General features: G+C 35.2%; 2 protein-coding genes and 1 long non-coding RNA gene across 5 annotated transcripts in view; all 3 read right to left on the bottom strand.

The window, feature by feature from the left end:
* The window catches only part of LOC127853233 (NAD-dependent protein deacetylase sirtuin-3-like), a 32,024-nt gene extending 22,676 nt beyond the window's left edge, over positions 1–9,348 (bottom strand). Inside the window, exons 1-3 of one of the 3 annotated variants that reach the window (XM_052387552.1) lie at positions 9,116–9,348; positions 2,189–2,369; positions 1,633–1,779 (exon numbers count right to left, since the gene is read on the bottom strand). In XM_052387552.1, coding sequence (XP_052243512.1) covers positions 1,633–1,779; positions 2,189–2,369; positions 9,116–9,152 — 365 coding nt within the window. In that variant the 5' untranslated portion in view covers positions 9,153–9,348. The remainder of the gene's footprint in view (positions 1–1,632; positions 1,780–2,188; positions 2,370–9,115) is intronic. The other 2 variants (XM_052387553.1, XM_052387554.1) reach the window with 2 other exon arrangements.
* Positions 5,149–6,705, bottom strand: LOC127853251 (uncharacterized). Its single transcript, XR_008036542.1, has 2 exons — positions 6,293–6,705; positions 5,149–5,598 (listed from the first exon to the last, which is right to left on the bottom strand). It is a non-coding gene; the product is annotated as an uncharacterized LOC127853251 (long non-coding RNA).
* A 1,038-nt stretch (positions 9,349–10,386) lies between the features above and the next one.
* The window catches only part of LOC127853238 (ruvB-like 2), a 31,174-nt gene continuing 23,452 nt past the window's right edge, over positions 10,387–18,108 (bottom strand). The window contains exons 13-15 of the mRNA XM_052387575.1: positions 15,009–15,138; positions 11,304–11,427; positions 10,387–10,680 (exon numbers count right to left, since the gene is read on the bottom strand). Coding sequence (XP_052243535.1) covers positions 10,655–10,680; positions 11,304–11,427; positions 15,009–15,138 — 280 coding nt within the window. The 3' untranslated portion in view covers positions 10,387–10,654. The remainder of the gene's footprint in view (positions 10,681–11,303; positions 11,428–15,008; positions 15,139–18,108) is intronic.

Genomic DNA, 18,108 nt, shown 5'->3' with positions numbered 1-18,108 from the left:
TTATTGATTTAATTTCAATAAATTATGATTTTCAGACACTTTATTATTGTCTCTAAATTTTTGAACACCTTAATTTTTTAATTTTTTATTTTCCGTATCTAGATTTTAAGACACAATTTCTTTGGAGTATTTACGGCATTTTTTATTTTCAGGCAAAATAACTTTTTTCAATAATGTATTATGCAGAATGAAGAGAAATATTCACTGCTCTAGCTCAGCATTCAATATATTACATAAACAATTGCATATAAAAAATACATACAAAACATTATAAAACCAATTCATTTAATTGTGATGAAATAACTAAAATGTTAATAAATACACATTTAATAGATTATTTCAGTAAAGAGTGTATGAATGTACCAGGGTATATATTTATGTAGTCCTAGGCCTCTAATAATGATATGTGTCTTGTTCTGTGAAAGCTGGTCATAATGCATGTGCGTAAAGTGTCGTCCCAGATTAGCCTGTGCAGTCCGCACAGGCTAATCAGGGACAACACTTTCCGCTTAAATGGTATTTTCCGTTTAAAGGAAGTCCCTTTTTACCGAAAATCTAGTTTAAGTGGAAAGTGTCGTCCCTGATTAGCCTGTGCAGACTGCACAGGCTAATCTGGGACGACAATTTATGCACATGCAATATGCCCAGTTTTCTCAGAACAAGACACATATATCTTATGGTGTGCAGACATCAAAACTCAGACCCTTATATTGGACCAAAGCAAGGTCATTTTCTATGTTGAAGTCAATGAAAAGTATTCTAACACGCCACACAACTTGTTTTCTATAGACAAAGAAGAAAATCATGTGTGGGTTATACTGCAATAAATTATGGGTGGGGCTTAATATTTCGAAAATAGTTCTGAATAAATAAAGAAAATATTGCAGTAAAATGCACGTGCTAAAACCCTCTCTAAAAGAAATGTAATAAATGTAGCATGTATATACATGTAATGAAAAAACAAATTGTATATTTGGTGATAAGTGGCATAACCCCGCCTGCAAAGAATGTTATTTGTTAAGAAACCTAATTAAGAAAACATTTATAGCATGCCAGCTTTTCAGTAGCATCAATAAACGTGACGTCATTTAGTTTCTACGATTGTTGTTCTTAATGAAAATGACGTCATTTGCAAAATATTTATGAATGAAAACGACGTCATATGTTTGTACAATTCAATGATGTCACTAAATATTGAACTTTGTACTAAGAAGGGCGGAGTATTAAAAAATATAGTTCACGTCCGAAAGCTTGAACCAAATCAATCAGAATCGTGTTAGAATCGAGATAATATTTTTCTATGATGGTTTGTTGTTGAATAACCCACAGTAAGGAGTATAGATGCGTGTTATCAAATCACTCGTGCTTCGCACTTGTGATTTACTTCCTACGTATCTATACTTCTTACTGTGGGTTATTCGACAACAAACCATGATAGAAAAATATTATTTCTTAAATATAATTTATCAGCTCAGGCAAGAGATTAATCAATTGTTTTGTCATTATTTTGTTTTCAAATGAAGAGGATTCAGCTGCCTCTCCCTGTGTTGCTACTGCACTCTAGAAAATATTTAAAACGTGCTTAATATAATATTCAATTTTTTTGTATGACAATGTGAGTTAATGGCCCACCTAAAGTCTGGGATGCCGCTGGGTGTACTGATGCCAGCGCCTGCCACCACCACAACGTTCTTCACCCCCTCTGTTGCCAGTAACCTTGCTGCATCAGACACACTCTTCACTGCAGCATTGGTGCCAGCTCGACTGGATAACAGCCTCCTTAGTAACACAGTGTCAGTATTGAAGTAAACATGTATAAATTATAATACAAGTGGAGATGTGAAATTTTGAAAACACTCCAAGGAAGGAAAATACCCCTCCTCCTTTAAGGGTTCACCACAACTCTTCATTTTTAAGAAGAAAACTTTGCATTCAAAAGGAGCAAATCAGGATGAAAGTACATTTAAGTCCTCCTTGTCTTACTATACACAAGACTTTTAGCTTGATAATCATAAACAATTTTACATAGAGTTTCTGCTGAAATAACTACACACTATTTGATTGAGTGTATAAAACTATGCATACTTATGTCAAGGTCCTCAAACAAGCGTCGAACAGCTATGACAACTTTATATGACAGTAAAGTCTTACAATTCAAGTCAAACTCTTTGAATTGTTAAAACTGTACCTTGGTGTTCCACTGGTTTTCCCGTCTTTCAAGGACAGTCTCTGCAAGCCTGCCGCCAGGGCAGTGTCTGACTGTGTTTTGTACACAGGACTGCTGTTGGGGTGAATGGCCCGCACAGGGTTACCAAGGGGTTTCTGTCTTGACCCTGCTGAAGGTACCCTTTCCCCTACCCCAACTGCTCCTGGTAAAAGGACATTTATATCCTGATGGTAGAGCATAAAACTGGGTTTACATGATCAATTGCAATAATAGATTTTATGTAAATCTAAGCAATTTGGCAAGAAGCTCGACTTTTGCTGTCTGGGTTACACAAATCTAAATTAAAAACTTTTTGTTTTCACTTTCATTTCATGTCTATGGTGTTTTTAGGAGTCTTTTTAGTTTTCTTTATACACTCTCTACTTATTTATTTATTAATTTATTTTATAAAAGATGATGTTTTTAAAAATGGCTTAATGAATTAAAGATCTATACATGTCAATCAATAAGCATTATGCTTCAGCATAAACATTGAGACATTTAGATTTTATTTATAACACTTACAACCAGTACACTGAAACTAGATTCCGTGAAGTAACAATAATTTTATTAGTAAAAATTATGCGTTAAAAATTCAGATATATTGAAATCATTGATACCAAATACATGTAGTGGCATATAGCATTTATCATATTGATGTATAAATATTTTTTATACAATACTCATGAATATCTCAATACATTTCTTAATGTTTGTGGTTGAAACGGGTTCATTTTCTGTTAAATAAATGTTCTACAATTTATTGCCTACAATTTATTTCAAACATTAGAAATTCAATTTAAAGTCTAAGTAAATATTGTATAGTCAGATCAAGAGAAAACTACTGCAAAATTAAGTGCCTATCTGACCATTCTCTAACCAACACATTTCATTGAAAGTTTCTATGCAATTAAAAGATGTCATCGAGAATGCTATTAACATATGAGAACCTACTTTTCCATTGTCAACACATATAAATAAACTAGTCTAAGAGCATTGTTGGATAAAGTAACCAAAGAAATTATCCGCTGAAGATATTCGCTTTTATGGACAAAAGTTGTATTTTTGTTTACAAAGTATTAAGCTAACACAACCGTGAATGTGTTGAATTTCAACTGAACATAGGCAATTAATACAATTATCGTATAAACATGGATTTGAGGATGCCTTGACCCACAGCTTTGGTGTCAATTGGACAGTTCCTCAGAAACATTATTGCAGTGCTGAAACTCTGTTACTCAAAACATTGCGTAGGTCAATACGTGAATCCCGGAAAAACTACTTTTTTGGAAAAACCCACTAATCTGCTGGTACAAAAAAAGCTGACCCATTTATAATCCTTCCAAAATCACACACTGTATCAACCGTTATGATGTAAAGTAAGCTATCATTGGTTGATATAATGGACCAGCGTTGTTTGTACCGAGGTGATTAGCGGGTTTTTCTAAACTTGTGTTTTTCCGAGAGTCTATTAAACTATCATGTGATTGTTGGTTGTAGAATGTAGGTAGTTTTTAATTGTAGATGTTCTTAATGAACTGGATTGGGGGGGGGGGGATTAAAAGTGGTCGTCAAATGTAGGTACCGTAATTACTCAAGTTTTCGGACACTTAAAAATAAAAACCATTCGTGTCCAAACATTTAGATACAAAAAAATATTTAAAATGTATGAGTGTCCGAAAATTTAGAGACATGTTTGTCATGTTTGTTTGTCAATTATTATATTGAAATACAAGAGATGTGTTTGTCAGAAACTCAATTCACCCTACTGCGCCGCTTTGATTAATTTTTTTATTTTATCATATCCCTTTAAAAAATCTTACTTCCCTTGTAAAAATGATCTGTACCTGCCAAATGATAAATAGAAATTATCTCCCTTTTAAGCTTGTCACTTCCCTTAGATTTTATTAACTTTGACCTTGAAGGATGACCTTGACCTTTCACCTCTAATGTGCAGCTCCATGAGATACACATGCATGCCAAATATCAAGTTGCTATCTTCAATATTGCAAAAGTTATGGCCAATGTTTAAGTTTTCGGACCGACGCACAGACTGACAGACAGACAGACAGACGGACCGACAGACAGTTCAACTGCTATATGCCACCCTACAGGGGGCATAAAAATCAATCAATAAATGTGCCATAATTTATTGCAATGTACTCTCATTTCTCTGCTTTAAATACATTACAACTTCACTTATTTGCAATCTCATACCTGAAATGAATAAAACAACCATGCTGCTTTGTGAATACGATTTCATTCCAAATACTGTTGGGTAAAACCATTGTTTATTAAAATTATTATCAGTATACATGGTAATCTTTCCAATTACACGATTGTAATCGTCCATTGCCCTCAGGGGCCTGGGCATTCTAAACCAGGTTTTATGACCTTAAAAGCCGGATCTTAGCTGCTTGATTTTGCGGTGGTAATATGTAAACCTGCATTAACTAGTGGGCTGGGTTTATCTACCAGTGATTTGCTGCTAACATTTAGAGTGTTAATAAATAGAAACACGTGTTTGAGCAGACAGCATACTTGGTATAGTATAGAATCTGTATTTACATGTAAACTTGATTTGAGTCATTCGCTAGCTATTGGCTGAAAGAAGTTCATAACCTTTCAAGTGGGCGGTGCTTAGCATTTACAGGGAAATTTGAATTTCAAGCAGACAACAACAACTTTTTTCTATAAGTCAATAACTATATAACTAACAAGAGTGCCAAACTGTCACAAGATACGCCCGTTTGAAGGTTTAGGACAACTTGATAACTTTATCATGACCCATATTTGAACTTGACCTACGTATCATGTAGACACAACTTCTGACCAAATTTGGTGAAGATCGGATGAAAACTACTTCAATTTGAGAGCGGACACCATGCTAAATCCTTGAAATACACTAAGTGACCCCGTGACCTAGTTTTTGACCCGGCATGACCCATATTCGAACTTGACCTAGATATTGTCTAGATACAACTTCAGACCAAGTTTTGTGAAGATTGGATGAAAACTACTTCAATTAGAGAGCGGACACCATGCTCAATTCTTGAAATGCACTAAGTGACCCTGTGACCTAGTTTTTGACCCAGAATGATCCATATTCGAACTTGACCTAGATATTGTCTAGATACAACTTCTGACCAAGTTTGGTGATGCTAAATGCTTGAAATGCACTAATTGACCTCATGACCTTGTTTTTGACCCGGCATTACCCATATTTAAACTTGACCTGGATATCATTTAGACACAACTTCTGACCAAATTTGGTGAAGATCGGATGAAAACAACTTCAATTAGAGAGCGGACACCATGCTAAATCCTTGAAATACACTAAGTGACCCCGTGACCTAGTTTTTGACCCGGCATGGCCCATATTCGAACTTGACCTAGATATTGTCTAGATACAACTTCAGACCAAGTTTTGTGAAGATTGGATGAAAACTACTTCAATTAGAGAGCGGACACCATGCTCAATTCTTGAAATGCACTAAGTGACCTGTGACCTAGTTTTTGACCCGGAATGATCCATATTCGAACTTGACCTAGATATTGTCTAGATACAACTTCTGACCAAGTTTGGTGAAGATCAGATAAAAACAACTTCAATTAGAGAGCGGACACCATGCTAAATCATTGAAATGCACTAAGTGACCCCGTGACCTAGATTTTTACCCCGCATGACTCATAACCGAACTTAACCTAGATATTGTCTAGATACAACTTCTGACCAAGTTTGGTGAAGATCGGATGAAAACTATTTGAAATAGAGAGCGTACACTGCTGTGGATGCCGCCAGCCGCCTGCCCGCCCACCGCCAAGGGTGAAACTATAATACGTCCTGTTTTTAGAAACGGGCGTATAAAAAGGATTTATAGGTGTTGCGAAAGGTGTTAGGTGTTGCGCGCTTAGCAACGATAAAATTATACGCTTTTCCATTCTTTTTTAAGGTACCGGTAAAGTTCAATCGTCCCAAAATAATTGACTGGCACAACATAAAATTAGAGTCCGGACAAAGTAAAATGCACTAATTGACCCTTTGACCTAGTTTTTGACCCAGCATGACCCATATTCGGACTTGACCTAGATATCAACTAGATGCAACTACTGACCAAGTTTGGTGAAGATCGGATGAATACAATTTGAATTAGAGTCCGGACAAAGTGGCGCCGTTGAAAATGCACTAATTGACCCTATGACCTAGTTTTTGACCCGGCATGACCCATATTCGAACTTGGCCTATATATCAACTAGATGCAACTGCTGACCAAGTTTGGTGAAGATCGGATGAATACAATTTGAAATAGAGTCCGGACAAAGTGGCCCCTTTGAAAATGCACTTATTGACCCTATGACCTAGTTTTTGACCCGGCATGACCCATATTCGAACTTGGCCTAGATATCAACTAGATGCAACTGCTGACCAAGTTTGGTGAAGATCGGATGAATACAATTTGAATTAGAGTCCGGACAAAGTGATGCCTTCCGCCCGCCGCCCGCCCGCCCGCCCGCCAAGGGGTTTCACATAATACGTCCCGTATTTTATACGGGCGTATAAAAATCACCAAATTACACGTACCGGTACATATTTTTTGTATACCAAAGTATATGTATGCCAAATTTCATTGGAAAATATTAAATAAAAACTGCAATATTATGAAAAAATCATTTTTGTTTTCTGCTGTTAACACACCAGTGTACAGTTGAATAGTAGACATTTTGTGAGTTTGGGTACATTTTATACTGCTTCTCCGGTGTTTAAGCCTGTTGTAAACTCCATGATCAAAGGGTCACAGATAAGTGTAATCAGGGCAGAAATCTAGTAAATAAGCGCTGTAAAATATACTGTCCAAAAAATTGGAGTTGTTAAATATGACGAAAACCCGTATGTCCGAAAATATAGAATCACGAAAAATATTTTTTTTGGCTAAAAAATGGGGTGTCAGAAAACTGACTCAGGGATGGAAATTAGTGGTTGCCCGCGAGCCCGGAGCAAATAGATTTTGGCCTGGGCAGCTCAATTTCAAAAGTTGGTAGTCCGGCTGGGCAACTAACTTTTTTGAATCTTGAAACAATTCAGTGCAATGAAAATTGAATACAAATTTGCGACCATGGATCAATACTGATTTAAATAATATTCATTATTAAGGCATAGGAAATCAGGCTCATAATTATAAATAATCCTTTAAAAGTGTGTCATGTGAGCAATGTTATGTAATTATCTATTATTTTATTTAAAGAATGTAGTAGGTACATATGACATGAAATGTACATTTTATCTGGGCTCGTTATTCTGTGGCTGGGCAACCAACATACTAAAGATGGTTGCCCGTGCTGGAAACCAATAGTAAAAAGTTAGTTCCCATCCATGAGTGTCCAAAAACTTAGAGCAATTACGGTAGTTGTATATGTAGATGTTAACGTCCACAGATAAGAGTGTACTTTTAGAGTTTTTTTTATCAATTTTGTTTATTATAACAATACATGAATATTTATCATTGTAAATTGTGCACATATTGTAGTTATTAAATTGTAAATCAAATTGAATTCAACTGCAAAAAACAATAACACTTCACACAAATCAGGTTGATTAGGGGCACAACAAATGGCCACTTCAAAACTTTGTTTCCTCTTCAGGGGACAAAAATATTTATAAATTGCACTCGTCCTGCAGGACAAGTGCATTAAAATTTTCACTCGTCCTGCAAACACATGCACTTGTTCTTCAAATATGTGTGAAAGAAAGATTGCAAAGGACTGATATGACTAACAATGTTTCCTATATCACTGCTAAAATGCTGCTTACTTAGTTATTCATGCCAGCTGATCACAGAAGAAATGTTAACTTACTTTATTTATGAGGAACACAAAATAAATAAATGAAGACAAATTTGTTTTTTCCTTTTTCTAATGCTTGCGTGCTTTCCATTTCGGATGGTTGAACATCGCTCCTGCCCCCTTTAAAGAACGCTCGTATGTCAGACATTTTTCAGATGAAATTCAGACTGGTTGAAAACGGTACTTCGCAGTAAAATAATTCTTTAAAAAAAGCAATATTTACAGTGAATGAAGTCAGATGGTTCCCTGTCAACATGGACGCGCAAAGTTTACATTAAAAAGCCAATATTTACTCCGGGACACAGTCTCGCATAACAACGCGCACCTGCTGTATGAAATTTACAATTACGATTTCCGGTTCATTTGCGTTCTACTTTCGGAATAGATATGCTTTAAGAAATGATTTTATTTAATGAAAAAGAGTCTTACTGGTCAGAAAATACATATTTTAACATCAGTTTTTTTTCACTCGTCCTGTAGGACGAGAGCTTTAGGGAAATTCACTCGTCCTTTCAAGATATTACTCATCAATACGAGCGGACGAGTGGAATTTTTGTCCCCTGCTCTTCACAGAGAAATTTCTGGACTTCTCAGGACTTGCAGATCTTATCAAGCCACTGATAAGTATTTAACCTGCAAGTTTGATGGATTTCGGGGCAATGATAGTAAATTGGCTATCCTTTTAGATTATGTGGACATTATATCAGTTATTTCTTTGCAAACTAAGAGCCTCAATAGTGGTTGATATTTATGCCCGAAACAAGAAACATACCCCATTTCAGAGACTCTGAACATAACATTAACAAAAACTTTCTGACATATGTTCAGTATTTCTTACTTTAACATTAAAGTAAATAAAATCATTATTTATAGAAAATTTATATATTTTCTCATATTTACTTATCAATTTGAAATAAAAAATATCAACGCATTGAAATATATTGCAACTTCGAAAAAAGCGTTGTTTGTAATAAATTTTAATATCTCTCTAATCCGGACAGTATTATCCGAAATAACTGTCCATTATATCGTAACCACCTGTAATGGTATTTATATAAAACAACATACCTTTTCTTACAGTCGCCATGAGGATTTGTAATCGCATTTTAAGTAAACATACCCTCCATTTGGGGTACGTTTATAAAAGACAGGAAACACTACAAATAAATAAAGTGGAGTTTTTTAGTTGCCAAAACCTTCGACGCCATGTTGATCATAGAAACTGAGAATATTACACCCTACTGTGAAATGTGGTTACAATCCACCGCAACCAGGTCAGCATTAAACGCGAGTTTTCTTTTACCCAACTATCGCCGAAGGTGTTACACAAATTGACTGTGATGCAGATTGCACAGGTTTGTCTGACACCATTGGAAAAGTAATTGAGGATTTTCCAATATTATTGATTAGATGTCTATCTATCTATCTATCATCTGTTGTAATATCAGTGTACAGACGTTATTGCACTATTGTCAGTTGGTCCACAATCATGAGATTGCGAGTTCAATTCAGAGCATTGAGCATTTGTCCCACAATTATTTGTATGACCCAAAAAACAGACTAAGGATTGTATAGCCATTTGATACAGTTCAGCTGTAGGATCTAACCAAATTGAGGTTTTATTATGGCTTTCTTGTTAGCACAGATGTTTGTATACATGCTTTTCACAATAAGCTACCCAATTTGTATGTCTATTCCCGGCGCATGTTTGAATGATAATCCCCATAGCCAACATGTGGGATATCGTCAAGGTACTTCAGTTTACCAAAACGCACAAGACCACAGCACAAATTGATTTTCATTGCGGAAAACTGCAGGTATAATTAATAGAATAGTCTAAATTTTTGTGAGTCTAGTAGTTTAATTATGTAGAAGTGATAAAAACATCAGCTCTTACTTAATGATTATCAGGCACACAAGGACCTCATAACCTTCAAATTCATAAACACTTATGTCTGCAGGAAGGTGTTACATAACATAAAGTAATTGTACAGAATTCCATTTGAACATTTTCTAACATGTCAACCAAATTACTATCTGTTACAACTTTTAGTGTTTATATCTCAAATACCCAGTAGATAATAACTTTTGCTATCATAATATGATGGTCTTCAACATCACACACAAGTACTTATTTGAATGATAAATAGTAATGGTAGCATTTGTTAATAAACCATGAGGATTAAAACTTCATGTTCACATACAAACAGCTCTGATTGAGGAATTAAATAGAACTGTTTAAAATTTTCTGTGCTCACAATACTAATTAAACAATAAAATCACGATAAAATTGACTTAAACTAACTGATTATCTCATACAAAAAACAACAAAACATGTATTTTCTTCATACCAAATATTTATTACAAAGGAAAATATAAGTACCATAAGTTCAATGAAATGGTCCGCAATGCAATTTTCAATATCCAAGTAAAATCTAATGTACAGTTCAGCATATTTTTCACATTCATTCGCCTTTTTTTCTACTGTCTCTGGTGAAGGAGAAAGCAGAAAAATTATATGCATTTTATCAAGTTCAGAACACAAAACATGAAACAGTCAAGTTTTCAAAAATATTCACATCTTATGAACACAAACACAACATCAGCTCAACTGGTTTCCATGGTACCGGTATCTGAAACACAAAAACATAAATTACTTATTATGCTAAACTTTTATAAACAAACACACTAATGTTCGGTAGAAAGTGGTAACATAAACTACTAAATAGTATTAAACAAAATTGAGATGATAAATGCTGATAATCTCTTGAAATATTCTTTATTTTTGGAATTGTTCTAAGATATTGTTTGATTCAGAGATCATTAACCCTTTCCCACTTAGATATGTATTTTGACGCATTTGTTGTCCCTTAGATAGTTACATTTAATTAAATACCTTTTGTACTAAATTCAAGTTTTAAAGGCTTCATTTCCAACCCTTACTTATTGATGAGCAGCAAACATCATAGAACCTGAAAAGACTGCGATTTACTCGCAGGCTGTACTGGTTTTATTCTGGTTGCAAAATTTTCACTTTGCTTCTTATTGGGGAAAGGGTTAAAAGATAATAAAAAGTTTTAAAACAAACAACCACAATTTAATACCATACAAGTTAAAAATGATGAGAAGCAAATTGTTTGAAACAACCTCATACTTAAGCATCCTAGATCCCTTCCTTAGGAACATTCTTATTGTACATGCTTTTGTATATATAACAAATGCTCTCAAATTATTTCACAAGTTCATCAGTGCAAACCTGTCTGAGAGAGCTCGTTGAACATGAACTCCTGTTGGTATTCCTTGAGGAACTGTGTGGAGCGAGATTCATCCAAGAACAGAGAGTAGACACGCTTGATATCATCAACATCAACCTCTGTGGCCTGTAACAGTACCACAGTGGACTTAAGAATATACTATCGCTTCTACTTAACAGTACATGTCATACTTTGTCGTAAAACTAAATAGTACTTGTTGCGCTTAAGTTTAATTTGATTTTTATAAAATGTATGTAGATTGCTGGAACAATTATTGAATAGCTCCCAATATTGTGCAATATATTCTTCAAAACTAGAGATGTGTTTGTCAGAAACACTATGCCCCCTACTGCGCCGCTTTGATTTATATAATGTGCTTTTATCATTTGGCAGGTACAGATAATTTTTACAAGGGAATTAATATTTTTTAAGGGATATAATTAAAAAATATTACTTCCCTTCTAAAAATGATTTGTACCTGCCTAATGATAATTACAAATTATCTACCTTTACAGCTTGTACTTCCCTTGGATTATTTTTTTTGACCTTTGACCTTGAAGGATGACCTTGACATTTCACCACTCAAAATGTACCAGCTCCTTGAGATACAAATGCATGCCAAGCATTAAGTTGCTATCTTCAATATTGAAAAAGCTATGGCCAATGTTAAAGTTTTCAGACGGATGGAAAGACAGACAGACAGACGGACGGACTGACTGTCAGTGAGTTCAACTGCTATATGCCATCCTATTGGGGGCATAAAAAGAGAAATAACTTACATATTCACATGAAAAATTATACAATTGTTAATTTGTGGTATGGGATAAAAATTATTATAAGTGAAAACCAAAAAAAAAATCTTTTTAAATGATGGAAGCGCAAATTAATTCACAGAGAATTTTAAATTGCTGTAACTTTTTTTATGCTGATATAGTTGTTCTAACTAGTATTGTAAACAGCAAAACAGATATAAGTGAATTGCATATTTGAAATTGTACATGGTAACAGAATGCCAAAACTGTATGTTTTAACACCTTTAATAACCATTCTGCAAGTCTGTTTGTCTTCAAATTTGTTCAGTGTAATAAAAAGATATATACAGAGTTGTGGATATGTGTTACCATATTTCAATGGTAGAGAATAAAGCAAGTTATGTTTCATGGGCTACACTCTTCTATATCAGCCATAATAGTTTCATTGACAGCCCTTCATTAAAATGTATTCCTCCAGCACATCTATGCTACTATGTGTATTCATATTAACATGTGATTCAATTAAGCTTTACTTGAATAACTCAATGAAAAGAACAGCATGTAGATTTGACAAACTCCATATTGCTTTCTTAAAACTGCAAAGCAAGAACAATATGAAACAAGAGCTGTCAGAGGACAGCGCGCTCGACTATTCAAGTGCTTGACAGTATAACATAAGCCTTCATGGGGAAATTGTTCATATTCAATAATTTATTAGACGATCTTTCAACAATAAAAAAAGGAAAAAAAATAAAAAAAGGAAAAAAAAAAAAAATTTTTTTTTGGGGGGGGGGGGGGGGGTTGAGAGGGGTTTAATGTGGGGTGTGGTCATTTATTAGACGATCTTTCAAAAAAAAAAAAAAAATAAAAAAAAAAAATTTTGGGGGGGGTGAGAGGGGGGTTTAATGTGGGGTGTGGTAATTCATTAGATGATGTTTAAAAATAAAAAAAAATTGGGGGGGGGGGGGGGTAGAGGGGTTAGGAGGGTGGGGGGGTATAATGTGGGGTGTGGTAATTTATTAGATGATGTTTGAAAAAAATATATTGGGGGGGGGGGGGAGAGGGATTCTGGGTAGGGGCGTGGGGTATTGTTTGGGTGGAATCCATTGTGGTATTCAGGTAAGTGTTGTTTTGTCAAAGTAATAATAAAATGTGATCATAAATAAACAAGTTATGGCAATTTAAGCAAAATGTTCAATTATCTAAGTGTAAAAGGGGCCATAATTATGTCAAAATGCTTGATATAGTGGTCTTCTCTTGTTTATAGGTTGGGGTCATGTTGGTAAACAAGTTTGCAACATGTAATAGCAATATGTCAAAGGATATAGGAAATATGTAGGGTAGTACGCAACCTTTAACAAAGATTTATCAATAATATGCATATTCTAAGTATAAAAGGGGCAATAATTATGACAAAATGCTTGATAGAGTTGTCTGCTCTTGTTTATAGTTTGGGGTGATGTTGGTAGACAAGTATGCAAAATATGAAAGCAATATGTAAAGGGACAAAGAAAATATTTGGGGTAGTACAAAAACTTTAACATTTGCCGCATATTCTAAGTGGAAAAGGGGCCATAATTATGACAAAATGCTTGATAGAGTTGTCTGCTCTTATTTATAGGTTGGGGTCATGTTGGTAAACAAGTATGCAAAATATGAAAGCAATATGTCAAGGAACAATGAAAATAATTGGGGTAGTACGAAAACTTTAACATTTGCACGCTAACGCAGACGCTAAAGCTAATGCAGACGCTCACGCAGACGCCAGGATGAGTAGGATAGCTCCACTATAAATATTTCATATATAATAGTCGAGCTAACAAGAGATGTGTTTGTCAAAAACACAATGCCTCCTACTGCACCGCTTTGAATTATTGGTTTTAAGCACTACTGGCCCAAGGCCGGAAGAGCTTATGTAATGCCGTGGTTTCCGTCGTCTGTCCGTGCGACTTTTTCTTGTTTACGCGATAAAGTCCACAGTTTTCATCCAATTCTTTTCAATCTTGTTCAGTGTCTTTATATTAATGAGGAATCAAACACTATTGAAAATGGGTAACATCAGAGTAAAAAGTCCAGAATTATCTCCCCTTGAATTTTAGAAAATTGTGAAATAAGGCTTGTTTACGCAATAAAGTCCACAGTTTTCATCCAATTATTTCCCAACTTGCACAGTGTCTTTATCTGAATGATGAGTCAAACCCTATTGAAAATGAGCAAATGAGTTATAAGTCCAGAATTATATCCCCTTGAATTTGAGAAAAAAATGAAAATTCAGTTTTTTTATGTTATAAAGTCCATAATTTTCATCCAATTCTTGGCAAACCTGCACAGTGTCTTTGTATCAATGAGGACTCAAACCCTTTTTTAAAAAGAGCAATATCGAAGCAATAAGTCCAGAATAACTTCCCCTTGAATATGAGAAAATTTTGAAATCCTGCTTGTTTACGCAATTAATTCCACAGTTTTCATCCACTTATCTCCAAATTTGCACAGTATCTTTATATCAATGAGGACTTGAACCCTATTGAATATGAGCAGTATCGGAGAAATAAGTACACAATAATCTCCCCTTGAATTTGAGAAAATTCTCCTTGTTTGCACGATTAAGTACACAGTTTCCATCTTATTATTTCCAAACTTGCAGTGTTTATAGCAGTAGAGCGATCCAGGCCCTCATGGGCCACTTGTTTATCATTTGGCAGGTACAGATAATTATCTCCCTTTGAAGCTTATTACTTCACTTGGATTTGTTTTTTTGACCTTTGACCTTGAAGGATGACCTTGATCTTTCACCACTCAAAATGTTCAGCTCCATGAAATTCACATGCATGCCAAATATCAAGAAACTTAAACGCAAAGTGTGACGGAAAGACAGACGACCGGTCCGATCACTATATGCCCTCCTTCGGGGGCATAAAAACTACATATAAGAGGAGAAAATCGAGCACAACCCACCTTGCGTTTGCGTGCCACAAGATTGGCAGTGGTGATCAGCTGGATGGAGTAACGTAGCGAGGTCTCCATGCCGATACGGGTCAACACGGTCATGGCGTCGTCTGTCATCTCCACATCCTCCTCCTCACACCTGCAAGTGTACAGCTATGTATCAACATGTGTGATATTCATAAGTGTGATAGGTGATGTACAGCTATGTATCAACATGTGTGATATTCATAAGTGTGATAGGTGATGTACAGCTATGTATCAACATGTGTGATATTCATAGGTGTGATAGGTGATGTACAGCTATGTATCAACATGTGTGATATTCATAGGTGTGATAGGTGATGTACAGCTATGTATCAACATGTTTGATATTCATAGGTGTGATAGGCAATATTTATCAGTGATACCTGATGTTCATGAGTGAAAGGTGATTATCATGTGAGAAAGGAAATATTTATAGGTGTGATGGGTAATTATTATGTGTTATAGGTAATATTCATATAAGTGACAGTGATTCATAGCAGTAATAGGTAATAACCAATATTGATGTTTGATACATGATATTCAAAGGTGTGATAGGTGATATTAATAAGTGTGATAGTAATTCATAGGTGTGATAGTAATTAATAGGTATGATATGCCCTATTACTTCTCCTAGTAAAAGAAGCATATTTTTCAACATAATAAATTTAAATAGTTGTCTTGTAGAATATTGAGAAACACTACTCAAATATCAACTATCTTCAGTGCTTTTTTCTCCACAAAAATATGATATCTTAAAACGGCACCATTCCCAATGAGACCATTTGTCCCAATTTCAAAATAACAAATTCCAAATTCACAACAAGAGGGCCAAAATGGCCCTAATTCGCTCACCTGAGAGGAGTCGGTTCATTCAATCTTTACCAAATGTCAAACTTTACCTAGATATTGTCCAGACAAATATCCTGGTCAAGTTTCATCATTATTGAACCAAAACTATGGCGCATGGAGTGTTTTTATTTTTGTAAGATTTGACCTGGTTACCTATATTTTGAGTTGACCCCCCCTAACCAAACATCAAACTTTGCTTACAAAAATAAAAATGACCAAGATTCATAAAATCTGAAACAAAATTGTGACCTCTAGTGTTTACAAGGATTTTGTATAATACTATGAAAATTTGGACAATCCAAGGGCAATAATTATGGCATTTATTGTGTGATTTTACTCATTATCAAACTTGACTGAGATCTTTCAGCAACTTTGATAAAGAATGCTTGAGAAATGTGAATGCTAGAGTGTTTACAAACAAAATGTGGACGGACCGACGGCGGACAAAGACCAATTCTAAAACCTCACTTGAGCAATCAGGTGGGCTAAAGTGTGCTTCACCGATCTGAGCCATTTTTCAAATTGTCAGAGAAATCAATAAAACAGAGATATCAATAAAACCAATGTATTGACTAAGTTTCACAATGATTAGGCAAATAATGTGACTTCTATACTGTTCGATCACATGGTTTCTCTCTAGTCACATAAGGAAAACTGCCCCATCCCCCTGGCAGCCGTGTTTTTTGATCGATCGGGACCATTTGCGAACTCATCTGAGATATATATAAAACCAATCTTTTCACCAAGTTTCATGATGATTGGGCAAATAATGTGAAAACTCCCCCCCCCCCGGCAGCCATGTTATTCAACTGACCGGAACCATTTTCGAACTCAACTCTTGTATCAAGGAAACAAATGTTCTGACCAAATTTCATGAAAATTGGGCCAAAAATGTGACTTCTAGAGTGTTCATATGTTTTCACTATATACATATTGAGAAAAATGCCCCGCCCACTGGCATCCATGTTTTTTCACCAATCTGGACCATTTTCAATCTCGTCCGAGATATCAATAAAACCAATGTTTTGACAAACTTTCATGATGATTGGGCAAAAATTGTGACTTCTAGAGTGTTTACAAGGTTTCACTATAGCCAAATAAGGAAAACTGCCCCGCCTACTGGCGGCCATGTTTTTCAATGGACCAGAACCACTTTTGAACTCAACCAACATATCATTAAGGCAAACATTGTGACCAAATATCATGAAAATTGGGCCAAAAATGTGACTTGTAGATTGTTCACATGTTTTCACTATATACATAGAGAAAAATGCCCCGCCCACTGGCGGCCATGTTTTTTCACCAATCTGGACCATTTTCGAACTTATTCGAGATATCAATAAAACCAATGGTTTGACCAACTTTCATGTTGATTAGACAAAAATTGTGACTTATAGAGTGTTTACAAGGTTTCTCTTTAGCCGAATAAGGAAAACTGCCCCGCCCACTGGCGGCCATGTTTTTCAACAGACCGGAACCACTTTTGAACTCAACCAACATATCATTTAAGCAAACATTTTCACAAAGTTACATGAAGATTGGGCATGAAATGTGACTTCCACAGTTTTAACAAGTTTTTTCTTTTTTTTGACCTAGTGACCTAGTTTTTGACCCAGCATGACCAGTTTCAAACTCGATCGAGATATTATTGGGACAAATCTTCTGACTAAGTTTCATGAAGATCAGACAATAAATGTGGCCTCTAGAGTGTTTACGAACAAATGTGGATGGACGGACGATGGACGGACGGACGACGGACAAAGACCGGTCACAATCAGGTGAGCTAAAAAATGCCCAATTTGCAGAAAAAAATTGGTGATGACTTGGGTATGCACATGTCAACCCCTTTCGTCAAAACATCGCAGTCTACGCAATAAGGTAGTATACATGCTAAGCGTGTTTTTACAACCAACAATCCATTTTTGTCCGGATTTTCTGTTTACTCAGTACTGTCTACAATATAATAACTGCTTCAATAATGAATCATTTAAAAGACCGTTATGATAGCGATACAGCATGTTTGATTTGAAATGTCTATTCAAAATCATTCGCTTTATAATTTAGATAAAATGTACAACGAATGTTATATAATTCACTACACTACTTAGTTTTTATAAAAAAATCTATACATCCATCTTACATAAGCAGCATAATTTAAGCGCGCTTTTTATTAGAACAAAGAATGAACAGTCAAAACGAAATATACACAACTTATGCACTGTTTATTTAAAGCACG

Source organism: Dreissena polymorpha, chromosome 12, assembly GCF_020536995.1.
Source record: "Dreissena polymorpha isolate Duluth1 chromosome 12, UMN_Dpol_1.0, whole genome shotgun sequence".
NCBI lineage: Eukaryota > Metazoa > Mollusca > Bivalvia > Myida > Dreissenidae > Dreissena > Dreissena polymorpha.
This window is presented reverse-complemented; position numbering and strand designations above follow the sequence as displayed.